The following is a 19,314-nucleotide window of genomic DNA, read 5'->3' on the forward strand; positions in this document are numbered from 1 at the left end:
CACCAAAAAAAAAAAAACAAAAACCAACAAAAAACAAAAAACCAATCAAAAATGAACAAACAAACAAACAAACAAAACTATAGTAAAAATATCCAGAGACTGGACCAGAAGAAAAGGCAGAAGGGATGAGAGTGAGACAAGGAGAGCAAGCTACTAGGTAATCTAATGGTAGAGCCTATATCTAAGATATCCTTTGAAGAAATTAAATCAATTTGGTATCAGTTTATAATTGATTCTATTCTGTAACTGATCCTATTCTACTCCGCTTTGCAAGATTGCTCAAGCTACCTTATGATATCCTTGAGATGAGTCCATGAACTCACTTTCCCCTCTAAGTTAATTTAAAGTTATAATTAAAAGAAAACTATCCCTCATACCTTATCTATCTCTAAAGGCCTACAAGCTGACTTGGTGTATTTCCACAAGACATATTTTCTGTCCTTATGTGATTAGGGGAGTTTTTATCTCTTCCAAGAAGACAGTAATTTTGGAAGTTTTAATCTCCTAGCAAAGATGACAAGATGTGGATGGACCCCATGAAATAATGAATATTCCTTAATTGTCAGAGAGGGGTGGCTCCTAGCCCCATGCGGATGCTAGCTTGCTTACTTTAAAATGATCAATCATGTTGTCCCCACCAACATGATGCTGTCTACCCTGTAACCAATCACATTGTCTTCCCCACCTACCCAATGCAATACTCCTCAAAACTATATTAAGGCTGGTGAGCTCTAGTTTGGTGTCTTTGGTCATTGAGAGAGGCCATTGACCCAATTTATTGATTACTGCTAGCCTAACTAATAAATTGATAGTGTTTAGAGTCTAAGCACTTTCATTAAGGGGATTTGTCCTGTGAAGTTTGGATTCAGTCAAAGGGCCACACTTCAGGACCTAGAGGGCCACATGTGGCCTTGAGGCTGCAGGTTCCCCACCCCTGGCTTAGACCACTGTCTCTCAGTTTACCTTAATTTTTAAACTTAACACCTTCCACATCTACTTTTTCTCTCTCTGTCTCTGTCTTTTTGTCTCTCTTGCTCTGTGGCTCTCTGTCTGTCTGTCTTTCCCATATCAAGGAAGAAATCCAAGACAAATACCATTCAGGATTCAGGAACCCTCGTACATAGGAAAATTCTCACTTAGACCAGTTTCCCTTCAGTACCCCAAACAGAGGCAGGATCCTCTTGCAATTTTACCTTCACAATCTTTTCTTGAAATTCCATGTTGGTCACTGAGAAGCACCACATTCTTATGGACTTTGTTGCTTTCCTTACCTTGGCTTCTGGAGCATCCTCAAACTGCTGTCTGACATATGTGTCAAAAGCATCCCAGTAGATTTCAGTCAGATTTCCACCCACAGCCCACAAATAGCAGAATGCAAAGGTCTGGCATATTATACTGTTCAATTTTCCTTGTTCCTAAAAGACCAAATGGAATCCTTTAAGACAATTGTAGATAGCTTTTGAAAAACAGTCAACAATGATGAAACCCCTCTCTGCACGGTCTCCCCTCTCCACTTTTTCCAAGGGCAACTTGCACTTTTAAATGGTTGAAGCAGTTAGGTAGCACAGTGGCTAAAGCACTGGGCCTGGAGTCAGGAAGACCCGAGTTCAAATCTGGCCTCAAACACTTAATGGTGTGTGACTATGGGCAAGTCACTTAACTGCTGTCTGCCTCAGTTTCCTCAACTGAAAAATAGGGATAGTAACAGCACTTAAGGATTGTTGTGAGGATCAAATGAGGTAATATTTATAAAGCACATCACAAACTTTAAAGTGTTACATAAACGTCATTACTTCCACATAAGCCTGAAAGGACCATACAGATGCATACAATTTTTAGTGGGATGTTTACCAAGGATGGGGGAAAAATTAAGTTATAGAATGATAAGCTACCGAGGATGGCCACACTAGTCTGCTAATGTATATTGAAAATTACATATCTGGCTCCTGATTATTTTTACTTTGTCCCTTAGAAAGATCATAGATATAGAATTGGAAGGGACCTTAGACTGCATCTAGTCTAGCCTCTTCTTTTGACAAATGAGGAAGCTGAGACCCAGAGATGTTCAGTAATTAGTGGTAGAGCCAGGATTCAAACTCAGGTCCTGTGATTACAAGTTCAGCAGTCTCTCCACTGTGTCCTATTGCGTCTACTTTTCATCAGTATTAAAGTGATAAATATGTATCCGATGTTCTATTCAAACATCTTGTCCATTTCACAAAGTAGAAGATCAGAGGCTAAAATAGAAATGATCCACAGTTTCAAACGCCTGAGGATTGGCTTTTATTTCCCCCAAAGGAAAATTCCTTGTTTGGTCCTATAAACACCCAATATCTTCTTCAGCCTGTCTGTAAATCAAGAGATTTATTGAACATTTCACCTGTGCATGACTATGCTGAGTTATGTCCTTCACTAAGTTTTCCAGAAAGCTGTGATTATTCACCCAAATTTCTGGAGACTCTTCTGAGGGTGACCTCAGATTGGACATGGCGTGTAGTAATATTTTTATTCTCTGTTTTAAGGGTTATGAAGCCCCTTCCTGCTTACAGCCCTGGATGAGGAGGGTAGTGACGTATGCTTGCTCTGGACTTTCCCCACCCCCATCCAGTCCACTCTTTTGTCCCCATCCTTCCCGTCTCCTCCTTTCTGCTGTGCCCTGTGGAAATTTGTTTGACAAAGGTAATCTCAGAGACAAGGCCCTGGAGAATCGGTGGTAGGAACATAAACTTCAGGAACAAGTCCTTACCCCATTTTCTTGGCCATTACCCCTAAGACATAATTCCTTTTTTGGCCCAAGTCCTCTGAATTTCAAGATGACCTTTCCTCATGAGCTCCCTTATTTGACTTTTCTCTAAACTCCCTAATTAATTATTAATTATAAGCCCCTCAAACTGGTCTTTTCTCTCTTCCCCCTATAACTTTTTGCTGACTTAGAGATTACACTTTTTACATTCTACTTTGTATATGGAAATGATTTGTGTGTGTGTGTGTGTTAAATTTAGAGTTTTTAAAAATTTTAATTATTTCCAATTTATCCTGCATATAGCTTGTTTGTGCATTGCTGTTTGCATGTTGTCTCTCCCATTAGATTGTAAGCTCCTTGAGGGCAGGGACTGGCTTTTGCCTTTCTCCATATCCTCAGTACTTAGTACAATGTCTGACGTATAGTAAGTACTTAATAAATACCTATTAAGTGACTACTACCTAATCCTTTGCATATTTATTTTTGCATATTTGGTTTTTTCTCTGAGATTGTTGGCTTGTTCTGGTAAGGTTACTACACTGCATGGGACTGTCATTGGTTTAAATAAATATGGACCTAGCTCCACTTTTAAGGGAGGCTCACTTTTTAGGTGACAAGCAATAGAAAAGCCACCAGATCCGTCCTCAGACCGTAGCTTGTTTTCAGGCACAAGTAATTTCCTATGAGTTGAATGGAAGTCTGACATCAATAGTAATAATAGCTCACATAGGCAAACGAGGCTGCCTTATAAAGATCATAGATAAAAACCAGCAGAAGTCTCGGTCACAGAATTTTAGAGTTAGGATAGACTTTAGATGTCATCTAGTACCACTCTAAAGAGATGAAGAGGGATGTCCAAGGTGTGGTCTATGTAGGAGGTACTTGATGAAGAATGAGGATTACAAACAAACCTTAGAAAACGGTGGCATTTTCAGAATTTGCATTGATACTTGTCATATTAAAAAAATCATCGTGTTTCTCCCGGAAGGACATAAAACCTAAGTTGTCATCATAGAGTTCATTTATAATTGCTTATGAAAAAATACAAGGTCTTCCCATATAAAAGAAAATATTTTCCCCAATATATATCAATTGTTGTAACTTTGCTGAGATTAAAGGTAATGTTCATACCATAGTTAAGTCAGGTCCATCTTTCCCAAATAGAAGGGACTCCAATAAACAGCAGAGGGTGGTCACTTTGCTGATGTCCACTTGAGGGATAGCTTGATGGCACTTTTTAGTGACAAACTTTAAGCCATGGTCAACATAACGTTGAAATAGACTTAATAAATATTCCCATGTTTCGTCATTCATCTAAAACAAAAAATGAAAATAATTTAATAGTGCTAAAAGATATCTATAATAATGCATTTCATACATTTACTGCTAGGTGGTGTAGTAGAAAGAGTGCTGAGCCTGGAGTCAGGAAGACTTGAGTTCAAATTTACTAGCTGTGTGAGTCCAGGCAAATCATTGTACCTCTGTTTACCTTGGTTTCCTCATCTGTAAAATGGAGATAATAATAGCACATACTTCCCTGGGTTGTTGTGAAGATTAAAGAAGGTTTTTAATCATTGTAAAGTGCTTACACAGTGCCTTGCACATAGTTTATTGCTCAGCCTTCGTTTCCAAAGAGAAGCAATGACATCATGGGTGATATTTTGACTTGCATGTGAATTGGATTTGAGTGAGGCAGAAGTGCACAAAGTTGCCAGCCTCACTCTCTCTTCCAGAATCACTGGAGTCCAGTGGCAGGACGAAAGTCAAGATGACTGGCGATGGCCTGGGATCCACTGGATGACCTTGGTGTCTTGAATGTCTGACCAAGCTCTAAGCGCTCCACAGTGCCTGGAATAAATTGCTCTCCTCTGCCCATTCTGCCAGGAGAAGTCTTCACATGCTTGGGGTAGACATCCCCCTAACTCTCCAATGGGTTTGAGGACTGTAGTTTACCCTCAGCCTGGTTTAGCCCATCTGCCAAGACAGTTTACTGGGGTGTGGTTGTTGTGCATGTTACCGTTTCTTGGAGCTCCAGGTGAGAGTTGAGTGTCAGATGGACACCAAAGGTAGATAAGCAGCCCTGAAAAGCACTAGCAAGCCCTCACCCAGAGAGGTGCTAGTCCTCCCTGAACACCTTCTATAACTCTTTGAACATAGTAAGTATTAAATAAATGTTAGCTATTGTTATTATTATTATTATTATTATTATTATTATGAGTTGGTCCAACAAGGTCTGGTGGAAAGAACACTGACTCTAGAGTCAGTTCCTACCTACAATGCTTATTACTGGTGTGGTCTTGGACAAGTCATTTGACTTCCCTAGGCCTCAGTTTCCTCATCTGTAAAATTAGTGGAGTTGGAATGCATTATCATGAAGGTCCTATTCAGCTACAAATCTATGATCCAAATCCCTTCTGTGACTGACTCTTCCCTTTGTCTTGTAGCTGATTGACTGGGAAGATTTGGGTGATGGTGAGGCTACGTTTTCACATGCAGACTTTTGAAAGTGAAAGGTAGACAAAGCAAGGAGTGTCTTCTCCCAAAGACAAGACCATCTCTCTTGTGCCTGGGCATAGCTGTGAGAGCTCCTCCAGCAGAAGAGCAAGCAAGATCAAGGGGATGAAGAAGGTTCCCACATTAACCCCGCCAGGTTGGTGGGTAGGGCTCCGTGCAGCACAACCAAATGAATAAACAACACAGGAAGGCACCCAGGGAGGAACATGCCTTCTGCAGCAATTAGAGTGAATAACAAGGAGGCCAGCTTCAGTCACGCGGGGAGCTGTGAGTGACAATTCAGTAGCTTCTCCTCCTTGGGCTGGTAGCCAGTTCTGTCGTTTTTCAGTAGTGTCTGACTCTTCATGACTCCATTTGGGGTTTTCTTGGCACAAACACTGCAGTGGTTTGCCATTTCCTTCTCCAGCTCATTTTATAGATGGGAAAACTGAGGCAAATAGGGTCCAGTGACTTGCCCAGGGTCACACAGTTAGTATGTGTCTGAGGCCCATAAGCACTTGAACAATCAGTTCCTTTCACACTGAGTAGGAGCCAGTGACATTGAACTTCTACCAGGTGGAGGGCTGGCATACAGATGCCAACCTGGATGCTAATCCAAATGGTATGACCTGGTTGATGGTTAGGAGATTGAACAAATGCCATAGTGGTGAAAACATGGTTTTCTTTTATCACTCTAATTAAATGTTTTTCTAAAATAATATGTAATACTAACTATCCTGGCCTCTATGTATCCACTCTTACCTCCCTGTAGGACACATCAAGTCAGGAATGTAACAAATGACCTTGGTCAAGTGATTTGTTGATACACAACTCAAAGGGATGAAATGGAAACAGCTATAGTATGAGGGGATCCAAGATGACAATTTATTGGATTGGTGAGGGGACACACACACACACACACACACACATCTAAACAGCTTGAAATTTGGTGCCAGCCATGCAAGGGGTAGAGGTAAGAGGTGATTGACCTGAGAGCCTGATGGAGAGGAATAGGCAGCTTGGTTTGGATGATACCCACAATACCCTTCGGTGTTGTGTATAAGCTTCTATTAGGGGCACGCTCAAACCAGTTTGAACTAGTTTTCAAGATCTAATTGGTAAATTTTCCATATGAGCATTTATACCTCAGAAATCAGCAAATGCCACAAATTAGAGCTTGTTTTATTTAGACCATAGGATCCCACAGTGGGCAACACTACGCACTGTGGGGCATTGGAATGATGGGTGGGGTGGTAGTAGCCTCAGGTGCAATTGAGGGTGTTGAATAAAGTTAAGGAGGTGGTGGAAGCATAAGGAAAGAAGAGAGGATAAGAAATTTTTGAAAAGCTGTTTGTACATGTTTCATCTGTTGTGTAACAGAGTTAAAGTCATAGTGATTACATTATTTTCCAAATAAACACACAAAATGCAAGTTTTAACCAATCAGTGGTCAAATCTGCTGACAGGTCTTAACAAGCAAGTATTGGCAGGCTAGCATGTCGCATTATCAGGAAGTCTGGCATGCATGGGCAGGAATATGTGTGTGTGTGATGACTTGTTTATAATATAATACTGTATGGTTACATGATGCAATATTGCATCACCAAAATTTTGATGCAGGAAAAAGCCATATATTTATAATAAATTATTAAATTTAAGATGTGTCATTAAAACACATTTCATATATTTTGAAATGATGCAAATTAAAAAAAACATTAAAGGGTTAAAAAAAGTAGATTGCCGGGGGGGGGGGCTGAGTAATTTTTTTTTTTAAAAAGGGGGTAGTAAGCCAAATAAGCTTGGGAATCTCTGGTATAGACTTAAGAAAGTGATGGAGAAAATATTAATGATGTAGGTTAAACTTCATGGTATTCTGTATGTACTTTTTTTTGGGGGGGTGGTGGTGAGCTTCTTGTTAAACATTTATCAGCACAGTCCTGGTTACTATACGCTAGAGGGTCAAAGTAAAATATAACCTGAGGCATCATCAATCCTTCAATAAGCATCCTTATCAGAGGCAATTATACTGAACTCTAATTCTAACATTCTTCAAAACCTCTTACACAATATTAACTGTTCAGAATCTCGTTTGGAGGTATGCCCCTACAAAGGGAAGTCCTGCACACAAGGAGACCACATCCAGATGCATTCCTCACCACACACACACACACACACACACACACACACACACACACATACACACAGAGGAATTATTTTCCTAGTCCTTGGTCATTATCTATAGATAATGGCTAGCTCTCCTGATCTCATACAAAAAAGAACCAACCTCATTTCTTTGTGTTTAGGAATGTTCTTATTGTTTAACTGTTTCCTATAAAATCAGAAAGCAGAGTTGTGTAGCACAGTGGAAGACTTCCAAAAATTTACATAGGATGAGATGGATTATTTTTAAATGACTAAGATTCTCAGTAAGGTTCAGGGTTTTGCAATAACCAATTCTAAATGGCCATACCATAAACTTACTTTATCAGAAAAAGTTGTCTTCCATGTCAGGACATATGGCAGCCATTTTAGCTCTTCAGGATCCACGTATACCATCCCACAGCGACTGACTGTTGCGGGAGAGGCAACCCTTAGATCTTGTACCTGAGATGGAAGAAAATAAACCCTAGAAAAAGCTATTTATGATGTTTTCTGGTCCCTCAAAGTCTGGTTTTACTGGCTAAGAATGAGCTGATATTAAGAGAGGGCAGAGGAAGGAAGAGGAAAAGTGATGACACAATGGGTGGAAAAGGAAATCTGAAGTAAAGAGGAACAAGGAAAAGTTTCTCATTGCCTAGATTTCATGGAGATACAATTGGCCTAAGCCATGTTTTTCTGCCCCTTTGGCCTATGTGTCTACGTAGCACATACATAATGCTATGTGTGAGACAGGAGCAGGGTTGGGGATGGCGACAGGATGGAGGCCACAATGGGACTTCAGTTAAGCCAGGATGTGAACATGGAGGGCGAGATGAGGAAGAACAGAAGCAGGAATGGGCAGTGGCAAAAACAGAGAAGGCAAATGAGCAGCTGCAGGGGAATCGGGTGACTGAGTCCCACCCCTAGAGGTTTGGGGAAATATCCCAAACCAAGCAAATGATGTTAGGTCTGCTCGGGCTAGAAGGTCCATTGACAGTGCTTTCTGGAATAATCTGACCCCACTATCCCTTTTACCATGGGACTTCCAACCCAGAAAACTTTATGTAAATTTGAGAAGAGAAAGTGAGGAGGCACAGAGAAGGTCTTAGTCCTTTGCTGGTCAGGGGAGGTGCTTGCTGGTGCATTCCAGAGCTGGCTGCCTGGTAGAATCATAGGATCAGATCCAGGGGTAAAACAGACCTCAAAGGCCATCTAGTCTAATACCCTCATTGTATAGATGAGGAAAATGAGGAACTTAAAGCTGATGTGACTTACCCAAGGTCCCACAGATAGTCAGTGTGGGGCCAGGATTTGAACTATGCCTCCCAAGGGCAGTGAGGTGGTACAATGGATGGAGCACCGGCCTTGGAACAGGAAGACTCATCTTCATGAGTTCAAATCTGGCTTCAGACACTTACTAGTTGTGTGACCTTGGGCAAGTCACTTAACCCTGTTGGCCTCAGTTTCCTCATCTGTAAAATGAGCTGGAGAAGGAAATGGCAAATCAATTCAGTGTATCTGCCAAAAAAAATCCCAAGTAGATTCTGTCACAGAAAGTCAGACACAACTGAAAAATGACTTAACAACAACATTCCTCCTAAGCCACCAGGCCATGTTGCCTCTCAAGTAAGTTGATTAATTCTCTTGTGCCATAGGAAGCACATGCTTTGGGGCTACAATGTGAGGATATGCTTCAAATCAGCACCACGAACACTCTGTGATGGGCTGGAGAACGTCTAGGGGAGGGCAGCCAGGATGGTGAAGGATCTTGAGTCCATGTCATAGAGGGGTCAGCTGAAGGATCTGGCTGTGAATCCTTCCCTGGAAGTCTTCACAAAGCAACTGGAAGACCATGACTTGGGTTTGTTTTTTGAGGAGGTTATTGCTTCTGTATGGGTTAGGCTAGAAGGCCTGGAAACTGTCTTTCTATCTTAAGATTCTGTGGCTCAATACTTTCTGGACCTTAAAAGGATAGAGCCATGCACGCTGAGGCAGCCCATGGCACATGGATAGGTTTAATTGTTAGCCATACCTACTAAGGGAACCAAGCTAGACTTAGGGGGAGGGGGAAATGTTACCAAGTATACATAGCCTAGTAATCAAATGAATGAATTAATGGAGGAATAAAGCATTTATATGCCAGACACTGTACTAAGCACCGTGGAGACAAACAGAACCGTAAGACAGCCGCTGCACTCAAAGAGATTCCATTCTAATGGGGGAGACCACACATAGGAAAGGTTTTGGCCACAAGCCAGATGGAAAAGTCCCATGATCCTTAGGGTGCAACAGCCAGAGAGTGATGCCCCTTCTTCAAGGGCTCTCCTCTCCCCTGCTGGTCTGTTTCCGCTTTCTCTACTACTTTGGACTGTGAGCTCTTGTGTTCTTGACCTGGGCTTAGTAACCTGACATATTATTTGCGTCATTGACCTTCCTGTCTGCTGGCTGCAACAGCTGTACCCCAAATGCCAGTCTCAGGTTTCTGATCCCCAAGTGGTGAAAACTGACTCTGATTCCTTCCTTGGACCATATCCTGACCCGGATTCACCTTCCCCTGTCACAGAACAGGCCAACTAATATTCAGGCAGTCAGTCAACAAGAATTAATCAATTCTGTGTCCCAGGTACTGAATTAAGTGCTAGGGATATGAAGAGAAGTCAAAACACCCCTGCCCTCAAGGGCCTCACAGTCTAACAGATGAGACAACATGCAAACAACTATGTACAAAGATGATACAGGCAGTGTAAAGGGAAAGTAATTTCAGAGAGAAGGAAATTATGGTGGGGAGGACCAGGAAAGGTCTTTTTTCAGAAGGTGACATTTGAGATAAATCTTGAAGGATGCCAGGCAAACCAAGAGGCTAAAGTAAGAAAGCACAGTGTTCACGGCAATTGGCATAGCTAGTGCAAAGGTGCAGAGATGTGAAATGGAAGGTCAAGTTAAAAAAAAAAACCTTCAAGAGGGTCATCATTGCTGCATCGGACAGTGAGCAGTGGAGAGTCAAGCATTAGAATGGGAAGGTCAGATGGGGCCAAGTTATGAAGAGCTTTAAATACCAAACAGAGAAGAAATAAGGTGTTTCCAGGTCAGAAGAAAAGGGACAGATCAGCAAAATCATAGCAATCCGATCAACACAGATCAAACTAACTAATATCATCAGCCCAAAGTAATGAAATGGGCATACTTTACCTCAAATATCATATGGATGTAAGGGGTGAGTTTAATTCTTTCACTATTAGCCAAACAAAGCATCTTATTATCATCCAAAACGGTGTTCATATTTTCAATCCAAAGTGCATCCACTGGCCCATCACTGATAATCCATTTATGATCTTCTGAAGTATCATTCACCGCTGCTCGGACGCTTAGTGCCATCAAACCATCTTTCCACTCCAAGGTTAAATTATTCACTTCCCCATACAGCTCACCCATTGTAATGGACTTTGGATTCAGAACATATGTCTTGACTGGCTGATAAAAGGAATTCTCAATTCCCATCTTATGCAATACCCCTAACGTTTCGGCGAGAACTTGGTAAACCGTGGTCTTTCCACCTCCCGTTGGCCCAACGAGCATAACGCCATGTCTTACGAGCATGGTTTCATAGAACTGTATAACTTTGTGAACCATACAGGGTTCGGGCTGAAGTTTTTGTCCAGTCATGACTTCTATAATTGTCGACTGCAGAATACCATAATCATGTTCAGGAATGAGGACTCCGGGGAAAAGATCAGAAATGATTCCACTGGGAAGAAAAACAAAGAAACAAAACTTAAGCCAATTAGAAAACATGGTTACCCATTTGGATACTTGAATATTTATTTTTGTTTCTTATTGTTTCTATTCTATTTTCACATTTGTAACATTCAAATGGTTAAAAATATTTTTTTTCTCAGTGGTCTCCTTTTTGACTGAACTCTTGGAGCATTTACTTTGAAACACATGACTGCTATGAATGTATTACTATGTGTAATATGGCACTAACAATGTATCATGCTATTTGGTATTGCTTCAGGTATTAGTTTTGTCTTCCCAGCTCCTTGAGGGAGTGACAACATTTGTCTGGTTCTCCCAGTGTCTCCTTAGGTGATGAATGCACAGCATCAGTGTTATGAACTAATACCCTGCTGTCAGAGGACACTAGGCTACCATATTGGGGCCAAACAAAGCATCCTTGCACACACTGATATTCTCATAAGAGAGAAGACGAGCTCCTTCATCAGGTTAGCACATTAAGGGAATGTAGGCCTGTATTTTTTTAAGGGGACTGTCAGTCAGGACACACTACAAGGAACTGACAAAGGCCTCTCTTTAAGACATAAATAATCTCTCTGAATGCTAAAATGAATTGAATAAAAAATAAAAACCATCCCAACAGTGTTGTCCCTCTGTGCAACGAAGACTCTTTGTTATCATTGATCTAGCCCTACATCTCTCAGATGGAGATGTCCCCCCATGAGTCAGTGCACGACTCAAGCTCTTGAGAGATGTAGGACTAGATATTTATATGTGACAGTCATTTATATATGGATAATAATTGAACCTATGAAAGCTGACATTCTCCCTAAGAGGGACAGTAAAGAGATTAAAACTGAGAACCTTCAGAGGGTGATACTGGATAGAGTGGGTCTCAGAGTTTGGAAGACCTGGATTCAAATCCCATCTCTGACATACTGTCTATGTGACCTTGGGTGAGCCATTAACTTTTCAGTGCTCCCAGGAAACCTGCCCTATTGCAAAGCAACTGCCATCTGCTTTGCAGAGAGTTTCCATCCTGGCAGTGCCCTACCTCAGAGAAATTAGAGGTGTGGACCATGTCTATGGAATATATGGAATTCTGCCCTCTAGAAACAGGAGAACTTTATGATCCTATTTTCAAGAAAAACAACTAAATAGAAGACATTTTCCTATTCCATACATGTTTTATTTTCAGTCAACAGAGAGAACAACTATTTTCTTATGTTATTAAAAAAAGAAAATGACTTCATGACATTACCTGAAGAGAAGGGCATCATCTGTAAGAAATTTGGGTAAATTGGAATCTCTCAAGGCTCTTATCAACACAACATCTTCATTTAGATCTGGGTTCTCTCTCTTGAGGGACCTAAGTTTAGGAGACAGAGTCAAAAATGGGGCTGCTGGACTCTTTGAAATCTTAGCTTAAACAAGATATGAGTAGAAAATTAGCAAGGAATATAAAAGTTGGGTTTTTCCCCCTTTTCATGGCTCCAGAGAGCACTGGGTTGTGACTTAAATGAAGCCTGGCATATTAGTGCTGATATGGTCAAATACAGAGAGTTGTGGATGTGTAAATGTATTGTGATTGTTACTAGCACTATTTTGGCTTGAAGTTCAAAAGGGTGGGGTTGGGAGGCCCAGAATGCATGGTGAATAGACTTAGAGCTAAGAACATGTGGATTCAGATCCCACTTCTGACACTTACTAGCTGTGTGACCATGAATAAGTCATTTCATCTATATGAGTCTCAGTTTCCTCATCTGTAAAAGAGGGAGTACCTGTTGTACTGACCTCATAAGACTGCTGAGAAAGTAAAAGTAGATAATGTATGTAAAGCATTTGCAAACTCTAAAGTATTAGATAAATGGCTATAGTTATAATTATTATTATGCATTTACTCTTAGGGGAATGTGGATACACTTGCCATGGTGGAACACAGATAGGATTAAAAAGAATAGGTAAAGACTGTTTACAGAAGTTTTATCTTTCCTGATCCCCCTTAAAGCTAGTGCCTTCCTCCTGAAATTGTCTCCCATTTATCCTGTATATATTGTCTACACATATGTAGTTGTTTGTACGTTGTCTCTCCCATGAGACGGTGAGCTCCTTGACAGCACAAACTGCCTTTTGCATTTCTTTGAATTTCTGCCACTTAGCACAGTGGCTGTCACACGGTAAGTCCTTAATAAATGGTTGGTAGGATAGGACTCCTGGCCTTGGAAGAGGAGACCTTATTCAATAGAAACAGAACAATTAAAAGGGGAAAGTGGAGTAGCTAATGTTATATATTGAGGAGACATATTCATGTAAATAAATCTAGGCACTCTTAGGGAGAAATACATTTTGGAGAGACTAAATGGATGGAGAAACAGAACTGAGACAGTTGTGAGGGTATATTACAGACCACATAGACAGAAGGAGGACTTAGATAAGGAGCTTGGTAAGTATCCCCAATCAGTCATGATATTTAGTCATGGCAACTTTAGCTATGTAGAGAGAAGGTCGCTTTCTTTGTGCCAAAATCAGAACATGTGAAAAAACATGTGACTTGTTTTTCATGATAATTTCACCCTTTGAAAGATGAAACAAATGACTAAGGAACTGCTATTCTGGACCTAAATCTCATCAACTGGTTGCTGAAGTAGAAATACTGGAAGCCTCGTGCTTACTATCCAGGCACTTGGCGGTGCAGTAGATAGAGCACCAGTCCTGCAGTCAGGAGGGTCTGAGTTCAAATCTGGCCTCAGACATTTACTAGCTGTGTGACATCTGGACAAGTCACTGCACCTTGGTCTGCCTCAGTTTCCTTATCTGTAAAATGAGCTAGAGAAGAAAATGGCAAACCATTCCAGTATCTTTACCAAGAAAACCCTAAACAGAGTCACAAAGAGTCAGACACAACCAAAATGATGGAACAACAGCAACACAGAGTTTACTATGTGCCAGGTACTTTGCTAGGTCTGAGAATACTCATTCTATGTGTTAGATTAACCCCAACTGTTTATCATTTGGGCCCTAAAATTCCCTCACATTATGGTCATTTTATTGTATACTTGAAGTTCCTGTAAGGAATGTACTTCAGGAGACAGGGTGGGACAACTGGGGACCATTGGTGAAGATGAGAAAGCAGAGAATAGTTAACCCTCAGGGGTACTGTGTTGGATAGACAAATAGAGGCCCTTTTTGGTCAACTGTGTAGAGCTTCAGGATGGGGTGATACAGCCCATTTTGTGACAGCCTTTGAGTGGGATGGCACACTTAACCATATTGGACCACTTGGGGCCTTCTTACCCAGCCATGACCAAGACAGATTTCACTGCTCTCATGCCAAAGTCATAGTGATCCTGCTGAGAGAGCTGTTCACTGCAAAGTTTATACATTTGAGTCATTTTTCTTGCCAGGATTTTGCTGGATTCAAACCCTTCTGAATATAAAATCACCTAGAACAAAAAAATACATTATGGAATTTCTATTATAATATGCTGATACACTAACTAGCACAGGACTCTAATACTGCCATGGTTCCATGTTTTCTTACTGAGATATTCAATAAAGTCTGCAATATATCTGTGAACTGTTACATCATTTTATAAACAAATGTACAAAAAGATTCACTGTCATGCTCCAAGTCATGCAATAGAAAAGTAGCAGAAATGTTGGCTTCCAGCTCCCTCCTACCTCGAATGACTTAATAGGGTCAGGGATAGGTCTGTGACTTCTTCAATAAAGGGAATTCTTAGATGAGGGAACTTTCAGACTCTATCAGCTAAAAGGGGGTGATTTCTTCTCTTAACTTAGTCTGAGAGAGTTGCCTAGAGCGGAGGGACGTTAAGTGACTTTTCCGGAATTTCACTTTCAGTCTGTGTCAAGGAGGGAAGTCGAACCTAGATCCATGGATTCAGACTTGAAAAATAAAACCATTCCTATACTCAAAGAGTTTGCATTTTACTAGGAAGGAAATTTATATACACATATATATGTGTGTATGAATGTACATGTATATATGTGCATTATGTGTATACAACACGTGTATATATGTATATACATATTATACATGCACATGTACTTATACATTCAAGTAGACATATCTATATATGTCTGTGTATAGAGAAACAAAGAAGGGAGAGAAAGTGAGACAGAGAGAAAGAGAGGGAAAGGAAGAAAGAGAAAGAGAGAGGACAAGAGAAGAGGAGAGATAAGAGAAAGACACACAGAGAGAGAGAGAGAGATGTGATTTCAGTGGTATAAGAAACTCACTCTACCAATGCACACTGCTACCTTCTCTGCAATGTGTACTCTCAGAGTGTGCCTGGAGCACAGAGAAGTTATGTGGGATGTGAACTAAGTCTTCCTGACTCCAGGTCTTGTACTCTGCTCACTGAATTAGCTGCCTACTAGCACCTGAGCCTTTTTTTTTTTTTAGTTCTACTGTAAAGGATAATTAGATCTTAGCTTGAGAGAGACTTGTGCCTTCCTGAAAACCACTGTGGTGTGAAAATATTGACAAAGGGTAGAAAACCTTGAAATTCAATCCACATAGAGTTGTGGAATTTAAGTATGTTACCAATCAATGACTGTAATATGTGTGTATGTATAACAATATTATAAAGTAATATGATAAAGAAAAATTCAGTTTAATCTGATTTTATAGTTGGATATACAAGCCCAAACATGACTCAATATATGTTGTTTAGTCATTGTTCAGTCAAGCACAGCTCTTCGTGACTCCATTTGGGGTTTTCTTACCAAAGATACTGGAGTAGTTTGCCATTTCCCTCTCCAGCTCATTTTACAGATGAGGAAATTGAGGCAAAACAGAGTTAAGTGACTTGCCTACGGTTGCACAGCTGGCAGTGTCTGAGGCTGAATCTGAACTCAGGAAGATTTTGAATGTAAACTCATTCAGTCTTTCTGACTCCAGGCCTGGAGCTTTGTACACAACAGCACCACCTAGTTGCCCCTATCTGCTAACAATCGCTCCCTCTTTATGGTAAGTGAACATCTTTACATGGGAGGAAGAAGGCAGTGGAGAAAGCCCTGGCCTTGGAGCTGAGAAAGCGTGGATTGCAGTCCTGCCTCTGACACATGCTGGCTGTGTGACCCTGGGCAAGTCCCTTGGGACTCCAGGCAAATGTCTAAGACTCTAACTTGCAGAGAGGTGATGACCTGCATTGGTGGAGGGAATTTCCTCTCCTAGGAGTTCTTTATATAGATGAAAACACACGTCCAGTTCTGCTCCGGCCCACATCTAAACATAACAGCTATTTTCATCTTTTCACTTCTCTCCCTACCTTCACCTGCCATCTCTCCTCTCCCTCTCTGTCTCTGTCTCTTCCTTCGTCTCTGTCTATCTGTCTGTCGTTCCCTCTGTCTCCATTCCCCCCCTTCTCTCTGTCTCTGTCTCTGTGTCTTAGTCTTTCCATCTCTCTCTCTCTCGTAATTGCCAAAGGGGAGAACAAACCCAGTGTATCAAAATATCCCAGGAATATCTTCCAAGGAGCTGACAAATACTAATGAAATAGTTGGAAAACAGTAACTTGACTAATGTCCACATTTGCATAAACCTTTGCTGAGTTGGAAACATTTTGCCTAGAAGGGAACAAATTGTAAATGTGATAAAAAGACATGCTGAAAATTCTTGATTTCAATGCTTTGTGCTCAAAATTACACTGATTGTAATGTGAACTCTACCTCTGCGATCAAGGCGTAATTTGGAACCATCATAGCAATTGGTCTAAACAGAGCTTTCAGATTATCAGGTAATTCAGTTCGTCCGGCATAGCCAGGATTCATGGTGATAAATGCTGCACAGGTCATAACCAACTTTATTTCACGTCCCTCAAACATAAATCTGAAGAGCTGTTGGGAAAAAATGGAGAATTCCATTAATATTTTTGCTTCAGACTTTGGAAAATCTCCTTCAAATAATGTTAGGAAGTTCCTAATATTGGGCGTCACCATCACCTTTCCTTGGTAACTAGCCCCTCACTACTACCGCATGGAAGGACTCCTTGGGTTAATGTCAGCGGGGTCGAGCACTAAACAACTGTTTGATGGGCCAATCACTTTTACTTCTGATGTGTGAAATGGGAGATCTATTCTTAGAATATTCCTCCTAAGGTCATTCTCTGCTTGAAAGTAGGTAATAAATAAGCAATATCTGTAATAGAATCTTTTAGCTATTTGAAGACAGGATGGTAATATGCCCTTTCCTTTGGGTGTTCAGCACTAGCTGGAAGGATAAGTCTTGGAGAAAGGCCTTGTGCTTGGATTTATTATCTCTTTCTCTGTCTCTCTGTCGCTGTCTCAGTCTTTGTCTCTCTCTCTTTCCTTTCCTTTTCTTTTTTTAAGGGCAGGACCCACTAAAGTAAAAACTGCCTTGCCCCTTTAAATGGAATGATATTTTAAAAAATGGAATTGGTGACCACAGAATCTGGGATAGAGCTTAGAAGGCAGAAGTTTTGATTTTGCACCAGCTCTTAGGGGGAAACCAAGAAACAAGCTAGAGAGATCTCAGAAAAGGGAAGGCAATTTTTGCCAGACTCAAGGATATATGACTTGGCTTTTCTTTCTTTTTAAACAATAATTTTTATGATGAACTAATTTTCTTTCTTTTATTGCCTTTGCTACAAAATTAGCAGCAATTACAACAAATGACTAAACAAAATGAGAACTACAGTCTTAAATAGAGCCATAAAATTCAAATGATTTACATTTTGAGAAAACATATAAAACTAAACAAATAGCAGGAATAATATATTTTCTCTCAAAAATCATTAATCCAAAATTAAGGGAAACACCAAGAAATAATCTATGGTAAATATAGCTGATAAAAACCTGACATCCAGAATAAATAAGAAATAAGCATTTAAGAGTAAGAGTCCTTCCTCAGTAGGTACATGGCCAAAGAATATGAGCAGATGATTTTTAAATAGCCATTAATCATAATACTTATAATAACTGCTAAAACTTTCCCCCTTTTTTGTCTTGATGTTTGGGGTTTGGCGTTACTAGGCTGGGAGACCTTTTTCAAAGATACCTGGAGGAGGTACTGATTTGACATCGAATTCTCTCATCTTTGCAAGAGTGCATGTGGGGGACACCTAGGTGGCACAATGGATAGATTACTGGCCCTGGAGTCAGGAGGACCTGAGTTCAAATCTGGACTTAGACTTGACACTTAACTAGTTGTGTGATCCTGGGCAAGTCACTTAACCTCAACTGCCTTGCAAAAAAAAAAAGAAAAAGAAAAAAAAGAGTGCATGTGGGTCTGTGTCTTCAGGGCTATTGTTTAAATTCATATTCCCAATTTGCACGAGCTCTTTTCGATAGATCTAGGTATTGAAAGTGCTTTCTAGTCCTCATTAAATTCCCTTGTATTTCTCCTGAGGAAAGTTGGGCTTGTCTTATATAGATTCAGGTCACCGTGATATTCTAATTGGCCTCATGTAACATGCCGGGACTTCCTGGCTGGGAAGGTTGTAAAAGTGGGATCTAGATACTTTCTACTGGAATGTTTTTAAGCAAATCATCACTAAAACACTACATACTTATCTGCCAAAAAATTATGCCAGAGAGAACAGCTGGTGAACCAACAATCAATCTTGCTACATACTTGGGAATATTTTCCACCTCACAGTATCCTATCTCTTCTTTCAGCCTTGTGCCCCCTTGAGTTGGGTAAATCTTCATTACCCAAACCACTTGGTCCCAACCTCCTCAACGAAGTTCCAGTTTAATGACTATGAATCCTCTTCTGCCTAATCTTCCCAACCTTGCTCTATGTCATCCCACTCTGGTCAAGGCTTAAGCAACCCCTCTCCTTGATACTAGCCCCTCACCACTACCTCATGGAAACACTCCTTGGGTTAGAAGTCAGGAGGCTTCTAATCTTGGTTCCAGCTCTAAACAACTGTTTGATGGGCCATTCACTTTAACTTCTGTGCCTTGATTTCTGCATATGTAAAATGGGAGATCAATTCTTAGAATATTCCTCCCAATGTCATTCTCTACCTGAAAATACTATCTAAGAATAATTCTTAACAGTCCTGACAAACATCTTCTTTACTACTATATGCCCTCTTTGGGTTGCCTTCTGCCCATTCAATCCATATTTCTGCTTGTACAAGACCTACCTGCCAGGGTTGTTATAAGGATCTAATGAGATAAAATTTGTAAAGCACTTAACACAGTGCCTAGCA

General features: G+C 40.6%; 1 protein-coding gene across 1 annotated transcript in view; it reads right to left on the reverse strand.

Moving 5' to 3' along the window:
* The window catches only part of DNAH6 (dynein axonemal heavy chain 6), a 236,355-nt gene that overhangs the window by 122,955 nt on the left and 94,086 nt on the right, over window positions 1-19,314 (reverse strand). Inside the window, exons 31-37 of the mRNA XM_027846132.1 lie at window positions 16,805-16,972; window positions 14,405-14,553; window positions 12,372-12,479; window positions 10,565-11,120; window positions 7,718-7,840; window positions 3,875-4,057; window positions 1,272-1,415 (exon numbers count right to left, since the gene is read on the reverse strand). Coding sequence (XP_027701933.1) covers window positions 1,272-1,415; window positions 3,875-4,057; window positions 7,718-7,840; window positions 10,565-11,120; window positions 12,372-12,479; window positions 14,405-14,553; window positions 16,805-16,972 — 1,431 coding nt within the window. The remainder of the gene's footprint in view (window positions 1-1,271; window positions 1,416-3,874; window positions 4,058-7,717; window positions 7,841-10,564; window positions 11,121-12,371; window positions 12,480-14,404; window positions 14,554-16,804; window positions 16,973-19,314) is intronic.

This window comes from Vombatus ursinus, unplaced genomic scaffold, assembly GCF_900497805.2.
Source record: "Vombatus ursinus unplaced genomic scaffold, bare-nosed wombat genome assembly UNPS02015066.1, whole genome shotgun sequence".
NCBI lineage: Eukaryota > Metazoa > Chordata > Mammalia > Diprotodontia > Vombatidae > Vombatus > Vombatus ursinus.